Consider the following 20,834-nt stretch of genomic DNA (forward strand, 5'->3'; position numbering starts at 1 on the left):
CGAAACCCCAAAGCTGCAAATTCCGTATTCCAGGCTCGCGGCACAAGACCGATATTGTTGACATTTTTATACACTGTATAGGTCTTACATGTTATATGAAGGGCAGCATAAAGATATCAAAACGATAACTGCATGGTATTGCACGTTTTGTGTACAGTTCCAGTCACTCCCGACAGAAATGGCGTGTCACCGAAATGTTCCTACTGATGCAATCTCACATTACGAACATTTATCTCATCTGTATGCTAATGAGACAATGTATTAAATGTAGCATCTAAATACCGAGGACGTCATAATTATCTTCGTGAATGTGCTATCAAACTCATGTCAGACACAACGATAACCATACCAAAAAGAAGGAACCTCGACTATGCGTTATTCGTCCAGTTTGATTGGTCATGAGAGGATCGGTCAAACGATGGACGTTTCTTTGCACCGTCTGCTATAATAATGGGTGTAGGATTTGCAACATGGGATTATTCTTCAATATCACAGTCCGATGTATTTACTTTATATTTATTGCTTGTATCATTTGTATAAATCAGCAATTCTGCGTGATCTTGCTCATCAAGGCATTGAGCCAAAAGCTATGTCGGTATAATAGGAAGATCCGATGCAAATGTGTGTTGCCGCTGACATTATACAGTACAACCCTCTACCATTACCCCACCCCACCCTCCATCATGTTTTTCACCACACCTACTGGCCATTCACTGAAGACACCATGATGATGCAAACTCGGTGCTCTCCTAGTCCATCCCTAACATGACCGGGAATAAAAAAATGAACTTGTCGCCATCAAGAGCACATGACACCACCCCGACCCCCTCACCAGGGCACCATCGCTGAACACCACCCACCGACCTACCATAGCTAGAGCTAGCAGGCAACGTCGATAGACACATAGCAGATGGATGGATGAATGGATGATGCGGTTCGCTTGATGAGACGGGTAGTGATGAAAGTAGAGCAGGTGAATTACCCCTGTCGGGGTCGGCCTATCATACCTCGCTACCGATGATTCATACGTGACGACAATCGCTTCAGAAGGCGATACAAATTTCTCTTGAGCCGCCTGCTGAAAACAGAACCGGGTGGAGACTCGGGGTGGGGTGGAGTTAGGAGCTAGAGCTAGAGGTGGGGGTAGGAAGGGTCAGGAAGATAGGGTGGGAGCTGGAAGGAGGAGGAGGGGGAGGGGTGCGGTGTAGTGAGATGGAGGAGGAAGGAGAAGATGGATGGGGGCAGGCGAGATGGCGTCTTGGTGAGGAATTTCGAGGTACTTGAGAGTAGAAAGGTTGTAGAGGTGAATGGTGCTCTCTCACATTGTCCCGAGGTCTTTCACCATTTTTTCTTATTTCAATTCGTCAGATATAAACAGTTTTTTAGTAATATTTTATACATTAATATAACTATAATTGTACGAACCTTGTTTGTCTTTTTCTTCGCCGTTCTATTCCTCCTCCTCCTCCTCCTCCTCCTCCCCCTCCTCTTCCTCCTCCTCCTCCTGGTGATCTCCTTTCTTTTTCTTCTTTCTCCTTCCACTTCTGTTGCGTCTTCTTTTCTTTGACTTCCTTTTTCTATATTTTCCTGTCATCTTGCATCGTTTTCTCCATTTTTCTTCATCTTCCCTTTCTTCATCCCACTTCCTCTAACGCTATGCTCTCTGCCGCAAAGAATACACCAAAATTGATTCCTCAGGAAGATGACAAATGCGTCGGACCCAATCATTACGATGATGCACCCGTACCAGAAAATTCTCCCCTATTTGCCACTCTTTCGGAGAGAGCATTTCCACTGATTTTCCTGAAAGCTCTCCTGAAAGAAAAAAAAAAGGAAAACGAGGAGCTGAAAGGGAAAACAGGAAGTAGTTAATATTGACTATTGCATGAGTGAATATGTTGCAGCCCGCTGATTGCCTCTTTTCCCGATCCATGATATAAACATCGACCAAGTGTAACTTCCAACCTTGGCAGTAAATGCTCTCAGCCACAATGCTATACTTCGTTACCATCAAACACCAGCGGTGACTTGATTGTTACAAATGGCGATTGTAAGCTGTTTTTTTTTTTCTACCGGGATGCATGACCTCATTGTGTTGATTAGAGACGTGCGTTAATTTTTCTCTTTTTTTGGCGTCAATCCCTCGAGGTAAAAGCAAACAAAAAATATGAAAAGGGGCAAAGTAATCGTTCAAAAAAATACATTTTACAGCACTCTGTGACGGCTTTGTTTTTGGACTGAAGCAGAATAAACTACAAATTCACCATAAACAAACAAACAAACAAACAAACAAACAAAGTAACAAACAACAAAAGACACAAATGTGTTGTTTTCTTCATTTCGTTGTGACGTCAGAAGACTGATATGAAATCTTTAAGACGATTCAATAGCATAATATAGGAATGTGGACAGCAAGTATGCTTGGACCATAATTATCTTCTTTTATTACTGTGACGTCTCTTGTGCGGCAGGCGTATTTTCTTCAATAACTCCGAGTGTGCATTGTACACTTGGTGCCTGAAGCTTACGGCACATTCATCTATAATTATGTACCCTTCACCCAATACTTGGTAATGTAATCATGATCTCATGAGTCTACGACTTTCCTACGTCTCCTATCTTTTCGATCAGGCAGCCAGAATTCGGTTACCAGTCACACAAAGTTTCAAATGGCAGTGTCTGGCAGTATTTATGATGTCACTATGCATTCATTCAAGGCGTGGAAAATATCGGTTCTGACATACTGGTTGATTTGATTATCACTGAATGAATGGCTTCTGTTCGATGATGAAAACGTCTCTAGAAAATGAATGAATAGCTGTGCGAATGTGAAGATGGATCTTCAATCAGCAATTCAGTAACGCCGTCATTCACTGTAATGTAATTGAGACATTACAGTGCTATACAATCGTTCTCTCTTTTTCAAGAGTAAATAATCTCGACTTATTAATTGATAAATTTTGTAGTATTATCGACCGGCAAAATGAAAAAAAAAATGCAGTTTTCTGAATGCAAGATCATGAAAAGAGTGGACTCGTGAAGAAAAGCGTTCGAGCAACTCTCTGTCAAATTTTAGCCGTTTTTGTTCATGATTGTTCGTTAACTGGCAGCACTTCAGTATGACCAAAGAAATACTACTAGGCTCGCCTATTACTTCCTTGGTATAACCAGTGGGAGCTACTGTGAATAGTGTATGTAGGCCTGTGATGTGACGCCTCCCCCCCCCCCCCCACACACACACCTACACACTTTCAAGAAAAGTCGATGGATATGATATTATAGCAAGTAACTCAACGTTGTTTCCTGATTCTTTTCTTCTTGCAGCGTCCTCTTGGGAGTTCGGGGATGCCGTTGTCAAGCATGTCCTACCATTCTGCCCAGACGGCTGGCATTCACCACCCCCACCAGGCTCCGACACATCACCCTCAGTTCCAGGATTGGAGCTCTGCGACCACGGCCAGTGCACGCAGCCTGCACTCCAGCGGAGTTGCCCCTCACACTCCGGCGTCCTGCTACCGCATCTACCCCTCGTCGCACCACCCGACGTCCCACTCCGATTATATCTCACACGATCTGGACGGACTCAAGTCGTCGAGCGCAGGCGGTGGCGGCGGAGGCGGCGGAGGTGGCTTAGGGGGTGGAGTTTCTCCCCCCGTTACAGCATCGAGTCCGCCCATTGTTTCGCCCACGGCGTTAGGACACCATCAGGGTACAACAAATGGCGCAGACGACCTCACTATGAAAGGAAGTCCAGATAGCAATGGTGAGAACTACGGCTGGAATGAAATTGTCCATCATTTTTTCTGCTTAAATTCCAGGCTAGACCTACATGTTTATCTTGTGAATATCAAATTGCTTCACGTTCAATAGGTCAACTACTAGACTGACTCTTTTTCTTGTCAAATCGTCAAATCATACGTCAAATAGGGAAAAAAATGCGAGCGATTATGATCGCAGCAAGTGACCTACCAGTCATGTATAAATCGACGCTGAAATTGTTTTACGCCCTCATTGTCGACTTGCAGATATTTTGATGTTGAGAACAAGGTTGTAGCTTGCCGAGGGTTTGGATGCACATGGAGTGTTGCTCACTACACGACGACAGTAGCTTCAGTTGATACAAGCATCTACTCCATGAGAGCACTTCCGGAGTGACTTGTCTTATTTAAAAAGAAGAAGAAGAAGAAGAAGAAAGAAATTAAAGTAGTGCATTGCTGGTAACATACAATTTTGCATATGTAAAGTGAACCAAGCTTAAACCATCCTCTCCAATAGCTTCAGATATAGCCGACAGATGATGACAAAAATAATGGCAATGTTGTCGATGCCTTATAGTAGCGGCAATATTGCTTTTAACCGTCATAATCTACATTTTTCGCAGTCTTATTTACACAGACTTATGGCAAGTAGATAGATTCGTTTTTAATTACAGGAAACATCAGTAACAGAAAAAAAATCTAGACAAATGAACAAAAAGACTATCGGCAAAAAATTAATGAAAGGGGGTATTCGGTCGTCTGCTACATCATAGTCCTGATCCTGTTTGGAATTCTTCCTTCTTCCTATAGCTCCTCATTCTTCTCCTTGCTATGTTCCTCCACCTACTTCACTGTCCCCCCTTCCCTTTGTTTTAACACTCCTTCCTCGTTTCATTCTCCTCTTCCTCCAACATCTCCTTCTCACCATCTCCTCCTCCTATTATATTTTCTCCTTCCTCTCTCGTACCCCTTCGCCCTTCCTCTTCCATTTGCTCCTTGGTACCAGGCATGCACGCGCTTTCCCCCACAATAGATACGTTGTACATATCACTTTGCAATCAAAAGCGAATTATATGAACCACCTAATTACTACAAACTAGACGTAATAGCTTTCGTGACCGGTCCAGAGATACCGTGGTTCGCGGGAGCCTATGCATGACCACCTGTTACTACGTCCATAAAGAATAGAACGGGAAAGGAAGCCGTAAATAATACGGAAGTAAAAGCGAGAGAACGGGGATTACAAAGATAGGAGCGGGGAGTTTTGCGACCGACATCCCATATTTTACTAGATTAGAGTTATTCCCCGGAGGGAAGTAAAGGATGTATATTTTGCTTTGCTGGAATATTATGTCATATTCGTGTGGGCCGCGGATGTTAGGTGCACCTGTTTCAGAACGTTACGCTTCAAAGTGACGGGCATTCATAAAAGTCGTAGAACTTGTGGCTGGATGCGATGTGGGGGAAGACATGCGCTCACACATAAAACCACTCCATATCCTTGGTCTTTATCAATCCGAGATAGGCCCGTACAGTGCCATCGGTGACATTGAGAGGTGACACCCAATTACGTTCTTTTCATATAAATCATAAATGTGAATGATTGTATTTTACAAAATCAGGAAACAAAACAGTGAATTACACGACCGAAAGAAAGTAATCTGAAATCTTGTGTCCAAGTTTTTGCCCCGAAACCAGGAAATACCCTTTGTGCAAGGTAAAGCTCGCGCTCGACGGCTAAATTCTATTTCACTCTATGTCTACTCCGCCTCTACTCTCGAAATATTGTAATATATATTACAATACTGAGGACCCCCCACCTCTTTTTCTCTTTTTATTTCTTTTGAGCATACACACACACTCTCTCTTACACACGCACACGCCTACTCGCTTATTCCTGTATTCATTTATCATTTTCTCTTCTCCATTTCGTCAACTCCGTCGTCTTCTAGAGGCAACTCGTTTATTTTCCGACAAACATCTCAGAATTATCTATGTAGTTTACTCAGAAGCTTTAAAAAACCTCTGTTTGTCGGAAAACCTTTGTTGTCGATACTTGATCATGGACCTGACTTTCCAGCTTGTCAGAAACGATGCATTCGTTCATCGTCAGAAAAGACCTTAGCCTAGTTCAGACCTACCTATAAAAAGTACAACAAACCGTCAGAATGGGATGATATAAGTTTTTGGTAGGTAATATTTGAAGAGAAAATGTTGGAAAACATGGCATGAAGAAAAGCAGACGATGGGCGATTCTATTAAAAAGGAAAATTGGATATAGAAAGGGACAGTATGATAAATAAAACGGGGAAGACAGACAGATATCGGGATGAAAGATTAGTGGCATGACTTCTTGTCATCTTAATTCCTGCCCGATACCAAGAAATATAGTCCAGACAGTGAACCGTATCGGCGGGTTACGATCGGGGCAAATACCGGAGCAAATTTTTAACGAGTCCCTCAACGACAGAGCTTAAAGGGACACCTTAATGTCGTCTCGGACGAGGCACACACCTTTAAAAAAAAGTCACCTTGTGAACAGTTCCGAGAAGATGACTTTCAAGTTGCCTGATTATCAATATGGATATAATTGATGATTGCAAACTAAGTCTGGAATTGGGACAAAAGAGCAATTGATTCTCCGCTTGATGTAATGCGTCGGAATTTTTGACCTGGACTGTCAGCTCAAAATTAGACGGAAACTGTAGAAATATGATCAGATCGTCTGCGAATGGAGAAGCTTTTATCCTCATACGTGAAAATAGAAAGAGGAAATCGTGCTGGGGAGATAAGCGAACGTGTCTCCACTCTGTGGTGGACACTTCGCCGCAGATTAGCCGCGGAAACAGGAGAACAACGAGTCTCCAGAGAGTTAGACTATACACGGCGAGATATCTCTCCGCCAACACCTGCGTCTTTAATAACCACAACTAAAATAAAAACAACGCCTTAACTATGTAGACCTACATGAGGGACAAAACGTGAAGGTAGGAGATAGTGAGAGAACATGTGACGCGGAAAAGGCGGTGAAATAAAGAAAAGGAGTTCCTCAAAAAAGCCGATTGCAAAAGAAAAAAAAATCAACAACAAGACACATTTGGGAATGACTTTTCATAGCAATCTGTATAACCAAGACTTGGCAATTCTCTTCAGTTGACACATGGCATCGAAATATGAACATGCGCATGCCACGGATTATAACTATAATAATACAGATAATTTAGACGTATTTTCACTCTAGGAAAGAAGGTCTATCGTAGTTAAGAGTCTTTCCACCTCACCTCCTCCCCTCCTCCGAGGAAAACAAAAAACGTGAATATAGTAAATAAGCAAAATAAACAGCATGAATGATTCGAAGGAATGAAAGAACGATAGCCTAACGTAAAACAGCCAGCGCCCTTTAACAGCAATGGCTGGAGAACCCTCATTTCAGGCGAGCCATTCGCCGTAACTCACCCGTCCGAGCCGACCCTATCCTCCTCAACCACAGCTCGCCGTTAATCACCAATTCCCTTCAGCTCTCGGGCGCCTTCTCTCTCCCTCTCTCTCTCTTTTCTCGATGAAACAATCATTTTTATCCATCATATCTCATCAGGAAAGTCGGTCAGGAACGTTTTTCAAACAGAATTCGGGATGTCATCTTTTTCCCTCCTTTTTGGCGGCAGTATTCAGTACACGATTCAGCATGTACCACGATCAGAAAACAAAACGCTGCCTCAAGGTGCGTGATTCCTGCTCTGTCAAATTCATGCAGGTGAAATTGTACAGATCATTAGAATGTTACAGAACCGGCTGACTTTGTGGAGAATAGCTTGCGTTCGCCCCGAGATAGCCTACCCGTCGCTACTTTTCGGATAGGGCATAATGTTGAAAGCCAAGAGTAAACAATCTATTCTATTTACAAATAGCATTTACAATAATTGTGATGATCAAAGCGTGATGAAACGACATATTTTTGTCACAGATAAATACCCTTGATTTGTGTAATTTTGTACAGATACCAATATTGCTCTTGATTTTATCAAATAAAGTAAAATCAAAGAAAATGGAGTGCTATTCAAATGGATTGGATCAGACATCGATTGAGAAGGTAACACAAAATTATGCCCCTTGTATGAGACGATGCTTTCTCGCATCAGAAGTCTTTCATTGGTTTACTCACAATACCCAAGAAATCGTAGTTTGGTTACTAATTCACAGCAACTACGGAGCTGCCCAATCTCCGCTTTTCTACAAGGAGGTTCACTGAAAACTGAAACTACTCTTCGTGTATCGGCAACATAGACATGCAAAAGCCTTCCCGATTAGGGTATTATTTTGACCTATCTAGTGTCATGCAATACACAGGATAATTACGAATTGCTCGTTGGAATTTCCTTCTTTATTTTTGTTTTTTGTTTTTTTACTTGGAAAGACGCCAACCCTCTTTCCCCTGTAAAGTCGTCTTTTTTTTTTTTTTTTTGGTAAATCATTGCAATTTCACAATAATTAGATGCACAGCATTTGATTTGTTTTATATTCTATTAAAAGATAATTACGGATATGCATTATGTGTAGATGTGTGAGAAGTTCAATGGCAGGCTTCTGAGGCGATTGCGTCATCATCATTATCACCTTCAATACTCATCTAATTTCCAGTTCACACTATTTGGATAAAAACACTTGAAACGTTGAAATTCTGCCGAACTTCCAAACTTTATCTAAAAAATACAGTTAATGAGATTTCTGGCATTTCGGTTTGCTTGAGGTAAACCTTTCAATGGAAAAGTTTTACTCGGAGCTGAACGAAGATGGCGTAATACAAGCCGGTCGCAATCTTCTGTGCCTCAATGCTCCTTCCGCTCTGCTCGTAAAGAATTCATACCGTGACGTTGACGTCTGCTCATAGCTGAGAGTTAAATAAATAAAGGCGTTATAAATTTGACAAGGGACAGAGGACATCAGTGGGCATATTTGTCAGATTTACTGACCTCGCTCTATGGAAAAAAAATAGGAGTTGGTGCTTCCGTCAAAATGCTTTGTGAATCCTGTTTGGTTGATGTTGCTTTTTTACTCTTCAATCTTAGGTAGGCCTCTGCAGCAGATCTTCGGCAGAAGAAATAACTTCTATATGGAACTGTCTTCTCAGTATAGAAGCGAGAATACACCGAAACATACTCAAGAAAAGTTGATAAAAAAATAAATGCATAAAATTAGTTTGTTTTGTTTGCTGTTACAATTGCCTTCTCAGCATGAGAGACGATGAAATAAAAACAACAGAAAAAAAACAAATTTTGATTGTGAGTGGATTTGATGTTTCGGCAAAATTTACGCTGCTTGGATTTCCTTCACGCATTATCGACTTGTGGTAGGGATGTGCTGTTGCGTTGTATACCTCCGACGAATAAAAAGGCGAATCCTCTTAGAGTGATACTGGCAAAGCGCTGATACGATGGTGATGATGTGGAAAGCGGCGAGGAGAAATAGCGCGTGTCCGCCGCTGGAGCTACCGTGGTGTCAAAGGCCAAACAATAACCGACAGGATGTATTTTCCCCCTACCCCCACCCCCTTCTAGGCACAGCGTGGGTCTGTACTTGTCACTGTATGTAAGCATTATGTTGTCACATCTGACCGTCACGTTGTTGTGTAAGGTAATATTTCGTGACATTGCACGAGTGGACGATTCAAAATAAACGTATCATTACACTTACAGCTCGATCATTGTTTAAAGGTCATGCTTACCTTTGGGAGCAGTGATTTAAAAAATGTATCAAGATATCACTTTTGATGCATTTGTGTAGGTCAGTTGTAACTTGTATCACAAAACATTTTATCATATGAAATTTTTGCAATAAACCCTAAAATATAAGGAGATATCTCTATTTTCCTCATTAAACCATAACTGTAGACGGTTTAGTCTGGAAACATTTTATTTTAACTATTGTTCACGTTTTGTATATTAAACAATTTACTGGTTTAAATTTTACTGGTTCAAATTTTTACACTGCCTGTTTCTATCCCTAACTCAAATTTTAGAACTATTTTGAAGCACTAATGCTGGGTTTTTGTTTCATCTGCAAAAGGCAGTGTGAATGACAGAGACCGAAAAGAAACTTGCTAGAGACCGACACACAGGGAGAAAGAAGGCTATCAGTATTAGAGAGCAGTGATTCGTAGTATGGAGACTTGATGGAGACTATCGGGGAAACAGAAGTACAGTTGGTTCCTTAGAATTGTTCTCATGACGTCATCGGTATCATCAAGGAGGTGTACCTCCCTGGTATCATTATGGTTACTGCTTATAAAGTTATATGCAGTTGTTGAGCCCACATCTCATGACTGAAAATGGAGCATTGCGTAACAATCAAAGGGGGTATTTAAATCTTTATAAAAGGTTGTTTCCTCGAAAAAAAAGGGCATACCCTCGAATACTGGATGTTCATTCAAGGTTCAAACTAAGCGCGGTCTCGGGGCGATAAGCTCGTTTCGTTTACTGTCGTGTACACTCCCGGAGCGGTAGCACGCAAGAGCGGCACACAACAAAAACAATGGCCGCTACCTACTCATTAAAAACGCATCAATAAAAACGGAAATGCACCTCAACAACTTCCCTTTGCCCTCAAGGAACGGGCGTTAATGCGTCTGGGCGTCGTAAAAACAGCCCAGCGTCGGCCCCTCAGATCGAATTACGCGCGACAATTAGAGAGAGAAGTCCCCCTCTCTGCCTGCAGACTGCGCCGATTTTAACGAGTTTTTTGTTTGTGGCGATTTTCGATGACTCGTTGGAGTGACTGCAGAATACTAAAATAACTATAATTGTGTGTGTTTACGATTGTAGGCTTTTGGGCACGCCCGTCGTGAAATGATCTGGAGTTTAGTTGATACCAGGAGGTATTATACCTCCTTGCTTGACACGTGCCTCATCAATTTTGTATAGCCACAACATTATGGCGTTTTTCAACAGGTTCTGTGTCCTTCGTTCTTTACTGCATAGGTCCTATATCTGTTGCAGGATGCATGTAATGTGAATGACATCGCATAGTTCTGTGTGTGTTTTCTGCTCGTATTCAGCGTTCAGTGCTGTGTAACCTCTATTTTTGGCACAGATTTTTGGCGGTAGGGTCCTAGTATAGATCTCAATATCGTCATATTGAGAGTATTTCGCCCCGAGGGTTTTATCGTGCCAATATCATTGAAATATTTCCATGTCAACGTAAGACCTTTACCGTTTGGTGGTTTTTATTAAGGTGTATCTCTTTCGGTGTAATTGGAAACAAATCAAACACAATAACGCGCAAGATCCGCCCTACATGACGAGCCTGGCATTGGGGTAATGATTACTGTTACACACAGAACGGCGGGAAAATTTTCGCTGCATTACATTGTCGAGTAATGCGCGGGCGAGCGCCGACAACATTCACGGTTCCTCGGAGCTCGGAAGACCCGCCACTTTTTTGAGCCCGCCGCTGATAATAATATCCGATGATAATGAAACCGCCCATCGAACATCTACCGTGCTGTTCACAGTCGCCAATAATCTTCCGTGCAGCATCACGATAGGCGCTCTGCTAACTTCAATTAAGTGTGCCATCAGTGACAAAAAAAAATGTGGTGGAGTGTGAATCAAAAACAAAATACAATGCGACTGTGATAGGGGGAAAATGGTCCACGGTTATGATGATACCGACGAAAATCAACGACTGCACTTTCCCCAAAGTTCATTTCAAAAAATAGACCCCCGTGCATCCATGAGTGCCATCCTAGCCTTATTTCAGTTAGTCTGCCTTACAGCAGTTCGTACTTATACTTGCAGTGAGAGCCCGCACCGAAGGGAAACACGGGGCAGGGAAGTGCCGAAAGTAGTTGCGACTGAAGCAGAGCCTAACAAACCAACAAACCAACAAACAATCACACGAATAAAAAATGTACTTGGTACTTTATTTTGTAGAGGTCATGATCAGACTAAGGAGGACCACCTCCCTGATCAGACCAAGCCGGCAGGATCTGGATCTTATTGTCTCATATTGGACTATAGGCAGTATCATGATATAGGCCGAATTTCCTCTCTCGCTATATTTGATATACACTGTTTGATAGCCTGCTCAGATATACCAAGGAGGTACTAGGCAAGCTTGCCTAGTACCTCCTTGGATATACCATGGAGGTACCTCCATGGATATACCGAGTCAAGCTGGTCAGATGATTATGTGCAGATCGAGATCGGTTGGACTCTCACAAATTGACTCGATATCGACGGAAGGGAGAAAAGAAAAAATAGTTCATTAAAATATCGTAATTGCTACAAAATACCCAACAAGTATGAGTAGGGTCCTACATGGTGTAAAATTTGATATTCAAATGAATGACGACTTCTTTGATGGGAACAGCATCAACTAGCAGACGGTATGTCGATGTAGTCCTGATCTTGTTGAGTGAATGAGTTCACTAACGATACTTTCCCTCGTGATACAACAGGAGTTTGCCTGCCATTGTCTGCCCCCACCCCAACGTCTCTTCATGTATTGTATTTTTCCCTCTGCAAGTATAAAGCCATGAGACGTTAATTCCAATTCTGGATCAAAATACCCCACCCTTACCTTTGGTTTGCACGTAAGAAAAAGTGACTAATCTTAAACAAACATGGTAACGGATGCAATGGTTCGAAGACTTGTACTGGTCACTGTCAATTTGTCATTTTTTATGTCTTCATGGTCTTCGCCCGGAGATCCCGAACAAAAAGCACATTTCAAAACTATCTTCTCCACAACGGAAACGTTAGACCTCTGAATGCGTAGCATAAAATATAGCGAAACCGTTAATTATACAATTTTTCTCTTGCTATTTTGCTCAACCTAATCCAGCAGATCAGAAAAAGAAACAAACCTCTCGTCGATGATGTAGTTCTATGTCTCGCTATAAGAAAAAAAAAAAGGGAGGGGGGGGGGTGAAAGACTGTTCTGTCGTAAGGCACCGGAAACGTGTACACGTCACAAACATGCAAATTTATACGCATATAATAAAGAATAACCGCCAAACTTTGCCAATCCAAGCCCATGAACATGTCAGCGGCTAGATGGTTGTGGGAAGACCGGAGGGTGTTACAGATGCCGGATATTGGTGGAAATGCAGCTGATTGCCCAAATTTGCCCCCTGTAAGCCCCCCTGATCTCAGCAGACAACATTTAGGCAAGAGGTGAAGGGTGAGGGAGGAAGCGGGGGATTCAGCCGGCTAATAAGTGCTGAGGTGATCGCCAAGGTAACAGCACTTTGGTTCCGACAATGCTGACCCGATGATTATTATGTACTTGGCATAGTTTGCCCTCACAAAGTTTGCCGTTCCCACGTAATATAGGAGAGTGAAATGTCGCAGTGATTATGGACTGTGATTATATGTTTTCGTTGTTAAAACTTGAATACATCCTAGAATGATAGGTATATAATGTCACAAGTCCTGTCATCGTTATTATCATGGTCATTGTTACTGTTTTTGATTAACACATTATGATTACAATATTTGAATACATATAACACTAAAGTGCAATGAAAAACAAATTATGAACACTGGTACAATTTTGTAATTTTTAAGACAAATGCCTAAAAATATGTTGGAAATGGAGAGGACTGCTCAAAAGCAGGGCTTGTAGTCTGCAATCCCCTCATACTTTTACTCATACTTTTACTTATCTTATGATTATAATAACATGTGAGGGGTTATTTCATCATCATCATCCTTATGACTACCAATATCATTGATATTATCATTTTCATTACTATTATTGTTGTTGTTATCATTAGCATTATAACTTCCATAAATCAGTCTTCACTTTCAGCGATGATCCAGCGGATACTTTATTTTCTTATCATCAACTTTTATCTCAGCTCATTCGTATTCTACATCGAGTCACATACAACATAAATCGTATACATCAACATACACTTTGCAATGAAGTGCATCGAAATAGCTTGCAATCAATTTGTTTATTTTCAGACGGTGTTGATCTGTTGTTCAATATTTATATCATGGAGTTGATGGCCATAAAGAATCTTAAGATTAATGCATGAGCGGCTGTCAATAGAGTAATATTCAAGCGTCGAGCCTTATATCGGCTCTCATTATTATTATCATTATTATTTTTTTTTTAACCCGCGATGCGTCACCATTATGAGGGTGCTGACAGACCAACGCACAGCGCATCCCCGGCCCGCCACGCTCGGCCGAGAGGAACACCCAAGACGCGCTCCAAGTGTCACTGACATCAGCAGCTTCACTAATGGACATACGGGGTCGCAAAATGCGTGACATTCTAGCTGTTATGTTGGCCCCATATTTTCATTTTCATCAAACAATCTTCTTCTCCTTCCTTTTCTGTCAATCTACACTCCCTCACCCCTCCCTTCCGCGTTTTCCCCCTTCCACACATGTTTTATTATGTTCTTTTGTAAGCATTTTACAGTACAGTTCACTTTTTGTCATCACTGTGCACATGACAATATGTAGCTGAATTTGAGAATTGTCTTCATTTTATTGGACAAAGCTCTAGCGGTAGACAATGTACCAATCAATCCATTCCTCGAAATGGGGCATGATATTAGGTCATTGTAAACACATCTCGGTAGCTGTCAAACACGGTATTTTTCGCAAATTTTAGTTTCATGGTAGTTAGTGTTCATCACGTGCATTGGAGAAGAAAACAACAATGACTTTTAAACTGTGGTTCGAAGATTTTATTTTTCCATCTTTTGTACGTCTCTTTCTGGATATGATTCCTTTCAGATATAAATCATCTCTCTCGAAATAATGTCTTTTTGAAGACAAAGTAGAAAATGTCGTCAAATTCCATGAAGGCCAGATAAATAAATGAATGTCTCGGATCTACCTTTCGTCGTTTCGACGTCATGGAATGGCATTTGCCATGAATGTGCTATCTCATGGTTTAAAGATGACAGGAAAATCTTGAAGAAAGAAAGCAGTAAGCAAAATGGTCGACTAAAACTTCACTCCCTGACAAGTTAAAGGGATAGTACAGTATTTGTGGAGATGAGAATTGGGCTTTTAACGTTTTGCGAGTTACCAAGAAAACACTTATGATATAGTACAGAGCATACCATTTTAAGAGGAATTCAAAGTTTATTTGATGAAAATCGGGTTTGGAATGACTGAAACATCCAAAAACAAAGCGATCGTAATAAAGTGTGGGTCCCACACTTTATTAGAATCGCTCTTTTTTGCATATCTCAGCCATTTTCAAACCAATTTTCATCAAACAAACGTTGAATTCCTCATAAAATTACATGCTCTTTCATATTTCATAAGAGGTTTCTCATCATCTCACCAAAAATATTAGAAACCTGAAATTAGGTCTCAACCCAAACTATACGATCCCTTTAGCGTAGAAACGCAAACAAACCAATCAAACAGAACCGTAAAAATGGCTTAAACATTGGATGTAAATGTTTCCTCGAAAGTGTGATATTGCTCGCAACCCATTAAATTTATACAAATTTTGCGAAAACGATGACGTAATTGATAACAGAAGGGTTTTTGTTTTGTTGGTAAACAACATATTGATAATGTTTCAAGGGAAATAAGGTTGTTGTCAAATAATCGACCGAAATTGTGATTTCTATAATTATCGTATACATAAACCAATGGGGATGCATAAGGCGATAATATCACCGCTACATGTTCCCCAGTGATATGTATACTGTGTGACAAAACCACATTTTTTATTTCGCATATCCTTTTTCTTCTTTTCCACCAATTTTGATGAAACTTTCACCATTCTGTTTCTACTCCTTTCACTCTATATTCCTCAAAGTTTACAAGTCTGAAAATGGAGTGGATCCCCCTAGCATAGAACTCACGAAAATTAGAAATCGAGGAAGCTTTGTAGAGACTATAGATATCAATTTTCAGAGAAAGGGTGTAAATGTAGTCCATACAGTTTTGAAAGGGGGCTGTATTGCATCGTGTATCAGTGTAAAATGGGAAATCGGTCGAGAAGAAATACCAGGCAATTACAATGTACTACAATCATCCTCCTTAAATGTTATTATTCGTATGTACGTGATGATGCTTACTGGACAATAGCTTAAATCAATGGATCTTTGTCAAAATTTTAAATTACAAAATTCTATTACTGGTTTGTTTCTTCTCCTCAGATGATTTAAAGTGATATGCCTTTTAATTTTGAAGTAAATTAAAATTTGATTTAAAAAAGTCATGGAATGGCGTTTCACTTGTTTCCTATATTGTAAAGGCCACTGTGGCTATTGTCACTTTGAAAGCGTATATTATAAGCAACAATACACACATGCATGATATTATAAAATGGGGCTAAAAGATAACTAATGTATATTTCTCTCTCTCTTCAACCTGTCTCTCCCTTCTCATCCAGGTAATCTACCGGGCGATCAGGGCGGCTACAAACAGCTGGACCTCTCGACGAAGCCGCGCAAGGAGCGGACGGCGTTCACCAAGGAGCAGATCAGAGAGCTGGAGAACGAGTTCGCCCACCACAACTACCTGACGCGACTGCGGCGGTACGAGATCGCAGTCACACTCAACCTCACCGAGCGACAGGTTGGTATCGTGGACGATCACGATCTTGTTTTGTCATGCCAGCCCCCTCCAACAACTGCAAAGACAAAGACAAAAACAAAAACAAAAACAAGTGTTTGAAACGGCAGAAAGTTGGGTTGTAATTTTAGAATATATAATCACAATTTTCTGCCCTCATTATTATCTCTTTCTTTGAATCAATGTTGCTGTAGGTCTTCATCAGCAAATCATCATTGAGGATAATATGTTTTATACATATGCAATTTTCTCATGCAATATTCAAAGGGAAGCACGCACATCAATTTGCGAAATCATATATACATGTTAATGTACTGTTCCATTACCCCAGTCTGCAGCCGTGCGATTTGTGCTATAATGCAATACAGCCGGACGCTTATTTGTCCTTGTGTAAGGCAGCTTTCCATCACGGCTATACACTCACAATAATATATCAGAGAAGAAAAAGACACTTAATCAATACTGTACCTAGTACAACTGATTTTAGGGAGGATAGAATATAGAGTTTTAACACCAGGCGCACGGACCGATATGGCTCACCATACAGTCACGTTAAAGGGAATTCACCTCATATTAGAGTCACTGGATGCTTGCTGAATTTATGCGTAGTACGAATCGGTAAGGTTTGAGGAAAATCAGACGATCCGTTATCTATGTGTCGTCACTGAACAAGAAGACCACAACAGTTTATGATGTTACAGTGTCGTAACGATATCAAGAACATGTTCAGAGAACACAGCATATTTTCATATTCCTACCAAAATGAAATAGCACTTGACTTACCTCTTTCAGACGGCAGGGAGAATAATATTAGCCTTAACTTGTCGTGTTTTTCTTGAAAACGATAAACAAGGGAAATAGATACCATAACGATGACTGCAGTGATAGTGAGGACGATTGCAACCATCATCGTCCTCATCATTATAGACGACAGCAACATCAGGATAACAATCTTTCTTAAAATCATTTCGAAGTTTATGATATAGAGTTGGACTTTTCTTGTCCAAAAGATGGAATACTAAAATAACTTAACCAGCATGAATTATATCAGCTGAGAGTGACAGACTAGATTTTGAAAGGTTTGAAAAGAATTGGAATATATTTACATGCTCTAAAAGAGACGAAGAAGCAAAAAGAATAAATAAGAAACTAAGCTGTATTATATTGAATAGGTTTTTCAGTCGATGAGTATCATTGCTTATTTACTACGTGGGCAGCATAAACTCCCATTACAAACTACGTGTCGCCTTGCTCTACTGCTGTGTACCAAATTATACAATAATCATTTCTACGGCTGTCTGTAAAAAAACATTTAGGCCTAGATCATCATCAGTAAAGTGACCCGGATTTAGAATGATCCTGAATATTTGACAGGATGTGTTCATCATGAATGAATATATTAAGCACCTGCAGTCAGACTCAGCTATCTCCCGCGCGTTATTTTGGCTCCAAAAGTTGGCCGGTTCATAATGGTTCGCATCGCTGGCATCTTATAATCCGCAGATTTCATTCAAAACAGAGATTACGATGAAACGGCGTAGTAATGCCCCAGAAAGTCTCTGAGATTACGAGCTTCGCAATGGAGCGCCGTAGTAGAGTTTAAGGATGTAATATGAAAACTATGGAGCGCCGTAGTAGAGTTTAAGGATGTAATATGAAAACTAGACAGAAACAAAAAACGGGCGACATCTTTTTCTTTTTCTTTTTCACCCTGCAACACATGAAATGCCGCGTCACGGAACTTCAAATAGACAATTGTGCGGTATATGTACCACCAGACCGTCCCCTGCGACAGACTATTAGATTACTTTCCAGCTGTCTACACATCGCTGGCACGGGAGGATGAAAGGGACTTCAGTGCCTTTTCATGAAAACTGGGTCAAAACATGTCGAGATATTTGTTTTTTAAAGCATTATGCTGGGATAGTATTTGACGTTGGCGGGGCATCCGAAAGATGGCGTTGGAACGCAGCGGGACGGCACTTCGCCGCGAGAAGTTACAATCTACAGCGCCATCTGTAGTTTATTATCAGGATGGCTAATCACTACTTCGTGTCTGACAGAGCAATGCGATGAAGACGTTTTGTACATGATAGTTTAACCGATATGATATTCAGCCTTCGATCATAGAGGTCAATCATTATCACATGGAAATAATTCTACGAGGGTTTTGTCGCACTGCGTTTATACATTGATCGCTCTCGCTCTCATCCCCGGCTTTGTTAAATCCCCAATAAAAGCGGAGTCTATACTGACTGCCAACAATCTCATCTGCCATTATACACTGTAAAGCTAACCGACTTTGGTTTGTTCTTATTGAAGTAAGAAACACGGCGAAAAGTTGTTGAATTGTTACAACTGCAGTGCATAATGGTTTCGACGCAATAGTGTCGAGTAAGATTATTCGATGAATGGAAGCAGTATATTAAAATTTCAAATATAATAGTGTGCTTGTTATGATAGAAGATAAAAGTAGCAGATTAGATTATTATGTTTGAGATAAGATATTTTGAATTTCCGTATTACATATCTATAATTGGCAGTGGATTTCGGCACCTCTGACAAAGCATTCATGGATATTCTCACAGAGAACATCATCCATCATGTAAATGACATTTTCATCATAAAAACCTCCAAACATGCGAATTGTCGACACTGTTGATGTCCACATATGTTAGCAGTAGATGATGCTGTCCTTACACAATATTTGTAATAATTGAATCTAGAGAGAAATCTGATATTTAGGCATTCAGAAAGTGTATCACATCCCATTCCCAAGTCTTGGGATTGCTTGAACTGTGTTAAATTCTGCCATAAATAGCTCTTTATCCATGTAATTGACCGCCATATCTCAAGAATGCTGCATGTTCGAAAAGATTCACCTAAACCTCCAATTTCCCGGCAACAGTTGCAACCACGTTGCATGCAGCATAGAATGGCTTGAAATCGAGGGTACTATCAGAGATAATGAAGAGAGATGCCAATGATAGGCTGGTTAAAGCAAGAGACTTCGGGAAAGAGCCAAAAACAGTCTTAAGATGAACAATTAAGTCTATATTGTATAGGTCGTACGAGGCTTTCTTGGTTTTCCGCTCTCAGAGGCTAGGAGATTTCTCTTAGTGTTGAGATGCTATTGAAGAGCATGTGACTGTTTCTCGAGGTTCAAAGGGGTTTGCACTCTACTCCACGAAAGAATGAGATGAAGTCAGAGACATAAAAATTAGGGTGCACGTCACGAGTCCGACACCCATGAGTCATACAGCCCTGGAGTCGTTATAAGGCCCAAGAGCCCGACACTATGCGAACAAGGCCCACGAGTCCGACATTAGACAAAAGAAAGGGGGGGGGGGGGGAAGCCCACGAGACAGACATTACATCACGAGGCATAATGTGCGTAGTGTCAAGCTCATGGGCTGTATGACTCATGGACCTTTTTCAGTGTCGAGCTTGTGGGCCATATGACTCGTGAGTGTCGGTCTCGAGGGATGACCCCCCAGTGATAAGAGTCGTTGAATCTAACATGCTCTCTAAGCTATCATAATGATCATCCTGCTTTGATGATGTTCTGGGTTTTTCCCCTTCTACAGGTGAAGGTGTGGTTCCAGAATCGCCGGATGAAGTGGAAGAGGTGCAAGGGTGCCCGAGAAAGGGAGCTAGCAGAGAAGCGTCTTCAGGCTATGGAGGTCAAATTGGGCCTGCCACCCGGAAGCTCAACGGGACTGAACAATACACTTCCGGGTAACTTGGCCAACGCCAGCAGCATAGTATCCAATCACAGTTCGGATAGCGCCTGCGGGTTAGATGGCGGTTCGGACGTCAGTAACTACGGCGGGTCGGATAACGGCGAGTCAAATAGTCCGCCGCACCATCCACTGGACATTAAAGAGGATTATGATTGAACCGAAAACTCTTACTTACTCTACAAACTTTGACAAAATATGGACAAGATGACTTTAGCAGAAAAAGAGAGAAAGAGAGTGATCCAGCAATGTGAAATGGTAGCAAGACTGGAAACTCTTTGATTTTTTATATAGTACTTGACAGGGTTTAGAGTTGAAGATGTGCATGGTAAAGATGTTGTGATAAGGTTCGAAAATGCAGGATTTGTGTTTTTGGTGTGAATGGTTGATGAACTCGAGTGGTTGACCTATAGCCTCGTATAATAGGAGTATAGCAAGACCAAAGTACAGAATCATTGTCCTTAACTCTATCACGTGACTTCATTGGAGGTGGAATGCCGATACTGAGCGATGAATGCTCATCATGGATCGTCTACCCTGGACCTCATCGTCTAGACGCACGCAAATTCAAGCCAAGCTGAGGTAGACGAAGCGACAGGACGATTCTTCACACTTGTAATAGTTTTAAGACAGTCCGCCGCAATCTGAGTTAAAAGGACGTAAATCAAATATTTCGTTAAAAAGTTACATCAGCGGAAATTATCTCGCTGTCTCGCCATTGAGTCAAGACATAGCAAGAAATTCCTGTGAGATACACACCAGGTTCTGGTTCCATT

At 41.2% G+C, this 20,834-nt stretch overlaps 1 protein-coding gene across 1 annotated transcript in view; it reads left to right on the forward strand.

Annotated features, from left to right (window-relative positions):
* The window catches only part of LOC139742503 (uncharacterized), a 52,549-nt gene extending 32,173 nt beyond the window's left edge, over nt 1-20,376 (forward strand). The window contains exons 2-4 of the mRNA XM_071653038.1: nt 3,325-3,763; nt 16,137-16,321; nt 19,906-20,376. Coding sequence (XP_071509139.1) covers nt 3,325-3,763; nt 16,137-16,321; nt 19,906-20,217 — 936 coding nt within the window. The 3' untranslated portion in view covers nt 20,218-20,376. The remainder of the gene's footprint in view (nt 1-3,324; nt 3,764-16,136; nt 16,322-19,905) is intronic.
* Nucleotides 20,377-20,834: the final 458 nt, after the last annotated feature.

The sequence above is a fragment of the Diadema antillarum genome, unplaced genomic scaffold (assembly GCF_040938485.1).
Source record: "Diadema antillarum isolate AM-2024a unplaced genomic scaffold, OU_Dant_1.0 seq00001003_RagTag, whole genome shotgun sequence".
Classification (NCBI taxonomy): domain Eukaryota; kingdom Metazoa; phylum Echinodermata; class Echinoidea; order Diadematoida; family Diadematidae; genus Diadema; species Diadema antillarum.